Genomic DNA, 6,493 nt, shown 5'->3' with positions numbered 1-6,493 from the left:
ACTAGTATCACATAAATTACTTACACTTACAAGATAAAGTTCACCACTATATTATTTATAGGGCCATTTCTCAACTTACCTTAGGAAAATCATTCAGAAAATTTCAATATTTGCAAGATATTTTTTTCAACCCTACAATTACACAAGTGTGATGACCCACCAATCTAGTGACAGAGAAAGTAACGCCCCAGAGTATGTAATACCTAATAACTACTAACTACTAACTTTCCCCAATTGGAAACCCCTTTAGCAAACCCTAATTCCTAAATGCCTATATCTATACACTCACTTTATTCTCCACATACGCCAATCAGCTGCTAAAGTAGTAGACATTGAAAAGTAAAGTCAACCAAGAAACGCAAGACATGAGTGACAGTGTGGAATGCTCGGACCTTCCCTCGGAACTGTTACTACCGATCGGCAAAGGCCTCGACACCCGCATCGACATTCTCCGATTCCGCGGTGTCTGTAAATCATGGCGCTCGGCTATTTCTTGCTCCGACTTCATCCCTCGCTTCCCTCTCAATTTTCCCAACCCTTTCCCTCCGCCACGGCGGAGGCGAAGGCGAAGGATACTCTGGCTAGCTATATCGCATGATGAAGCTGACAATCTTCACCAGCAAACCATATGCCTTCTCCACGAAACCATTTTCTATCGTCTAACTCCCTCTGCTTCTTCGGATAAGGGATGGTTGATCAACATTGAAGATTGCAAATGCAAAATGCATCTTTTAGACCCACATCGACAAAGGTACGAATCCGATTCCCCCAGTATTTTGCCAAACAACTTTGTTTTACTGGACTATGGTACCGTCGAATTAACTAGAGTTCATACCCTTGAAATTCAAAGCCTCATTCCAATCGGGCGTGTTAATAAAGTTGTGATGTTCAACGACTTTCGTGTTTTTGTTGTCTATGGTGACGGTAAATTGGGCCACGCAAAATGTGGGGATGAGAGTTTGACCTGTTTAGGTGAAAAGGATATGATATTCGATGATGTTGTTGTGTACGAGGGCCAAGTCTATGTGGTTGATCGATTCGGAATAGTTTGGTGGATCAAAATCAATGATTCGACATTGGATTTGGTTAAATTCTGGAATCCTTGTGGGTCAGATTGTCTGAAGACACAGAAGCATTTGGTGGAGTCGGATGGAACAATCTATATTGTTGATAGACACCTTGATAGGGAATGGAGAGGCCGTCATTATTTCTGTGTGGTTGGTTTCAAAGTGTATAAGAAGAATGAATGGGATGAATGGGTTTTGGAGGAAAGCTTGGGTGATCGAGCTTTTATTCTACGTAGTGATTGTTCGCTTTCTGTTTCGACTAGAGAATTTTTCGGATACGAGGGGAATTGCATTTACTNGTTTTGTATGATTACATACTAGTTCTATCATCCATGTTGAATAGAACGAAGATTAAAGCATGATTATGAACTATTATTTTGTAGAAAGTCATAATCCTTTACTGAATTGGGTATATATATTGCTACTAGCCATTGCCTAATTTTTGAATATCCCACATGTTTCAGTTCTAGAAAACCAGAAAAACTACCCCCTGAAATATTTTTTCACTCTGGTCAAACTATTTTCCATAAGGCCTAGTGCTTGTTTTGTCATTGAAGATTTGTTAGGCAAAGGTGGTAAGGATGATTTCCTGGTTATGACACGGGGTTGTTTGGCTTGGAGGATGGTACTACTTCTCCATTGTCAGCTTTCCTTGATATTCAAGATTTTCTACCCACCCTCAACTTGCTCAAGAATAACACTTGTTCTTTGGGCAGTGGTGTGATGTCAAGTATATACCTTCTACCAAAATGTGGCCATGGGTCCAAGTTGGAGAATCATCTTTCCGTTTTGGGGTAAGACCGGTCTATTAGAGGCTGTTTGGTTCACTAATTTCATGACTCATTTTCTGTTTTCATAACTCAATTCTCAAAAATGGGTGGTGACATAGCAAAATACTGTTTTCTTGCCACAATTTCTTTATTTTCATAACTCTATTTCCAATATTAATTACTCTACTTTTTGAGTTATGAGTTGTGAAACATGAAAACAATTTTTGGCTGTTTTCAGTTTTCTTTTTCAATGGCAAACTTTAAATAATATTACACATCCGATCCCCCGTCAGACTTTTGCTCCTCTTTATCTTCTTTTCTCTTTTTTTTTTTTTTTCTTTTTTTTTTTTTGTTTCACGGTTTGGACACACACACCTGCTCTTTTTTCTTCTTCTTCTTCTTTTTCTTCTTTTCTTTTCACTTTCTGGGTTTGGTTCTTTTTTTTTTTTTTTTTTCTTTCTTCTCTTTTCCTTTCTGGTTGGTTCTTTTTTTTTTTTTTTTTTTCTTTTCATTCTCCTTTCTCTTTCTTTTCTTTTCTTTTCACGTTGGTTTTTGGGTTTGGTTTTGGGCTTGGGTTCTTTTTTTTTTCCTCTTTTCTTTCCTTTTCACTGGGTTTCCATTCTTTTTTTTTTTCTTTTCTTCTTTCACTGAGTTGGTCTAGTTCTTCCTTTTTTTTTTTTTTTTTTTTTTTCACTAGGTTCGGGTTTCTGGGTTTCTTTTTGGTTTTTTTTTTTTTTTTTTTTTTTTTTGGTTCTTCATCACAGAATTTTTTGGTCTGAAGCTGCACTCCATGACCGAGTAAGGATGGAAATTGAAATTTGGATTTGGGGTTTCAAAATACCCACATGAATGGGTTTCAAAAAAACTGAGGAACCTAATCTGCGAACCCAATCAAGGTTCTCAACCAGCGAACCCAATCTGCGACTCCAAGATGGCGACCTCGATCGTCGCCGTATCAATTCTGTATCGGCTTGTCGTTGTCGTTGTCCCGTCGTTGCCGGCTGAGGTGGAGGTGGAATTAGCCGTCTGATTGGCCACATTTTGTTGTTGTTGTTGTTGTTATTGTTGTTGCTGTTGTTGTTGTTGTTGTTGCTGTTTTTGTTATTGTGGTTGAAGCTGGGTTCGGGTCTGTGTTTTGGGAAAGTAACAGGGGTGAAGGAGGGGAAATGAGAACAAAAAAAATGGTGGGGCCCACAAAACAGTTTTTCTCTGACCAAATGACAGATATGGGACCCACAAATAGTGTGAAAAATATTGAGCGATGAAAATTGAGTGATGGTGCCAAATAGGTGTAGTATTTTAGAGTGATGAGTGATAAGTGATGAGTTATGAGTGATGAGTGACGGAAATTGAGTGATGAAAATTTTGAAGCCAAACAGCCTCTTAATAACTTCTTACAGACCCTGAAATAATGGAAGCTTTGTTCACTAGATACATTTGTTTTTCCCTTTATTTTATTATGTTATAGATAGCTTTAAGCTTAATATAATTAAATGCACATTTTTTTTATTGCATTTGACAAGTGAGGAAGGGTGTTAAAATCCATATTCTCTTGATAGGGCGAATCAGACAATGCCAGTAAACTAGAAAGCACTGGATAACTTAAACATATGTTTTAAAATCATTTGCCCCTGTGAATGAAACTAAGCTCTCCACGTAAATCATAGCTTGTCTTGGCATGAACCAGTTTGGAAATCCCTCACATTGAAGATTCTTCGAGCCTTTTTGGATGAAAGTGTTTTTGGATCATATCACTCAGTTTCCATAATTGAGTTCTCAAAACACGTGTCCCACAAAAAAAAATTCTTGTTTGGCTTGATTTTTAACTCTTGTTTCCATCACTCAAAATTCAAAAATTTCAATATACATATACTTAACTATCCATATATAACAGAAAAGCCTCATGTCTTGACGATTTAGAGCCTTAATCAACATTCAAAAAGTATGAGAATGTTGATCTTGCCAAATCAAATCAAATATGGTCACGGAATCCAAGACTTTGCATTTATTGGTGAACCATATACAGTTAACCATATACAGTTATGCTAATGCAAGGATTCAAGGGCTGAAAGTTCTTCCTCGGCTGAAAGGAAAAAGTTATCGACAAAACGTGAAAATGGTATGTCATATGATGAAGACTCCATTGTTCTAAAATTTTAAGTAAAAGTTCAACTACGCACACAATTTCACAAAAAAACTAGCAATTACTGAGCTTCAAAGCTTTCACAACAAAGTGCTAAGAGACCACAAAACTTATAACAAGGTCAGATACCCTCTTGAAATAACTCTATTTGAATTCAACCTGCATTGACCATGATTTCCATCAATATACATATGAAACTTAATTTGCCATATTACCTAATGGTACTGACCCTCACTGTTCTAAACCAACCAATATCAGTCAGGATCTAACAGAAGATTACTAGAAAATTTCACTTCAATGCATAACTTTGGCAAAACAGAGAGCATATATCATTTATGGGAAGTCTAAAAATAAGCATTAGGCAAATCAAAATAAGTATTATGAAACATTTTGACCTTTTTTTTTCTTTGAAACGCATTTTGATGCATTCACATCCTGTTGGACCGTTGGTCTTTTATTTTATTTTTTAAGCACAATTTAGCCCAAAAACTCTTTTTTGTTTGTTTAGCTAATCTACTGCTCCCTTAGGCCACTTTGTTGGTCCTGTTTTAAGAATTAAACTTTTTAAAAATAACATCATTTATTATCTTGTATATATATTTTTTAAATTACTTTTATTAGTTGAAACGAATGACATTGACTTTTTAAATAAAGTAGAGAGTAAGATTGAAATTTTATTTATTAATTTTAGAAAGAGAACTTCATTTTAGGGAGTAATTCTTAGGTACTCTCAAAGTAAGGAAAAATGTACTCTCAGAGTACAGAGAATAGTATTTCATGCTCTTACATTCATGGTGAACCCCCACCATGAATAAGAGAGGAGAGAGTATCATTTTTTTGTACTCCGAAAGCACCTAAAAATTTTCTCATTTTGAGACATCCCAAAATAGAATAGAGGACCAATAAATTGGGACGGAGAGAGTATATATTTACAGATAATTACATCAACCTTCTCAGTACTCTGTTTCAGTTCTACTTGAATATCATTTTCCCTCTTTTCAGATACATATATTTTTAATCCGTTGCGTTACTAGAGAGTGAATAAAATAAGATTTTTATTTGGCGTATTATGTGAAGAGTGCTTAATAAATGTATTGAGGAAACTATTCATTGTTAAGTTTTTGGGACAAAATATTGGAGTGAAACATAACAAAGGACTTTTAGCCAACATAACATGAGATTTAAAAAAAAAAAAAAAATTTATTATTGTAGGGGCACAGTATGCAGCCCAGGCCCAATATGTATGGGGTTGTAGGTTAGTGAGCCCAATACAATAAATTTGTAGAGAGTGGGTCGAAGAACTAGGTTCTAGTGAATCTAACAATGGCTAGGATTGGTTTGAAAGACCATCATGTGGGAGTAAAACTCGTAAGGTTAGGTGAAGGTATTGTTTGAGGAGGCAAATACTATTATAGACCAATAAAACTAATTACAAGTGCAACTCTGGTTGCTACAGTATTTTTTTTTTCTATTTTTTCGATCCCCCTTTCATGAAGGGTCTGTTACATTATATAGTTCCCTCCAGACCATCTTGATCTTACACTTGTCGGTCATCTGAGTCCTCACTTGAGTGCATGTCCCATCAGACGCTTCTATTGGCCCTCTGTGAGTTGTGGTAGACAAGACAGCACTGTGCAGGAGTCTTCTCCACATAAATGCGGTAAAAAAAGTAGCTACAATGTATTTAATACGATGGTAGCACCTTTCCATTAGATATTTCTAAGTTCCCATCACTTCTTATACATGTATGATGCATGTCCTTATTGCTGGAGATTCTTGGAAGGTCATCTTGATCGTTGAAATACAGATTTGGGCTGTGTTCATCATATCCAGGAGTTCCTCCTTAGACCACCCTCCATTCTTTCCTTACTATTTAGACTTTGAAATTGGAACCCCTCATAATTATTTGCCCCTTCTCGGACATACCCACATCCTCGGATAAGGCCTAAGACCCAATATCTAATTTCAGGCCCTTACCCCTACAATTATTATTACAATTCCAATAGAATTTCAACCTATAGTTTTTAGCCTATGCTGATTGTTTTTATCATCAAACTAAGATATCAATTAATTTTTGGTATAGGTAGGTTCAAATCCTAAATCTCTTACTCAATAATATCTTATGTAGTATATAATAGTTGGGGAAATTGTTTCTACTTTTTATTTTATTAAAACCAAAAAAAAAAAATTGTTAAAAAGTTTTTTTTTTTTTTTTTTATATGAGAAGTTTTTGTATTTATATTTATTAAGAAGTTAATATATTCTATCTATACAGCAAATCTAGGGGGTTGCCATTCCAATTTATGCCATCATTTGTCCATGAGAAACTTGATTCTAGGAGTGCTAAATTTCCCTTTGAATACAAACCATTGTTAAAATATTTTATCAAAACAATAGTGGCTACTTTTTCCCAAAAAGAAAAAAAAAAAAAAAAAAGGAAAAAGAAAATTGCAATGGTTGAGAACTATTATATTTTGGATAAAATAAGTTTGGTAATAAACTTGGTTGTAGCC

The 6,493-nt window shown here is 35.4% G+C and overlaps 1 protein-coding gene across 1 annotated transcript; it reads left to right on the top strand.

The window, feature by feature from the left end:
* Positions 1 to 294: 294 nt before the first annotated feature.
* LOC111991689 (F-box protein At4g35733) lies at positions 295 to 1,388 on the top strand. The gene has a single exon (XM_024023483.2). It carries the CDS (start codon positions 366 to 368, stop codon positions 1,386 to 1,388), a length of 1,023 nt encoding a protein of 340 aa, XP_023879251.2. The 5' UTR covers positions 295 to 365.
* Positions 1,389 to 6,493: the final 5,105 nt, after the last annotated feature.

This window comes from Quercus suber, unplaced genomic scaffold (genome assembly GCF_002906115.3).
Source record: "Quercus suber isolate HL8 unplaced genomic scaffold, Cork oak 2.0 scaffold_348, whole genome shotgun sequence".
In the NCBI taxonomy this organism is placed as follows: domain Eukaryota; kingdom Viridiplantae; phylum Streptophyta; class Magnoliopsida; order Fagales; family Fagaceae; genus Quercus; species Quercus suber.
Note: the sequence above shows the minus strand (reverse complement) of the source record. Positions and strands in the feature narration are given on the sequence as shown.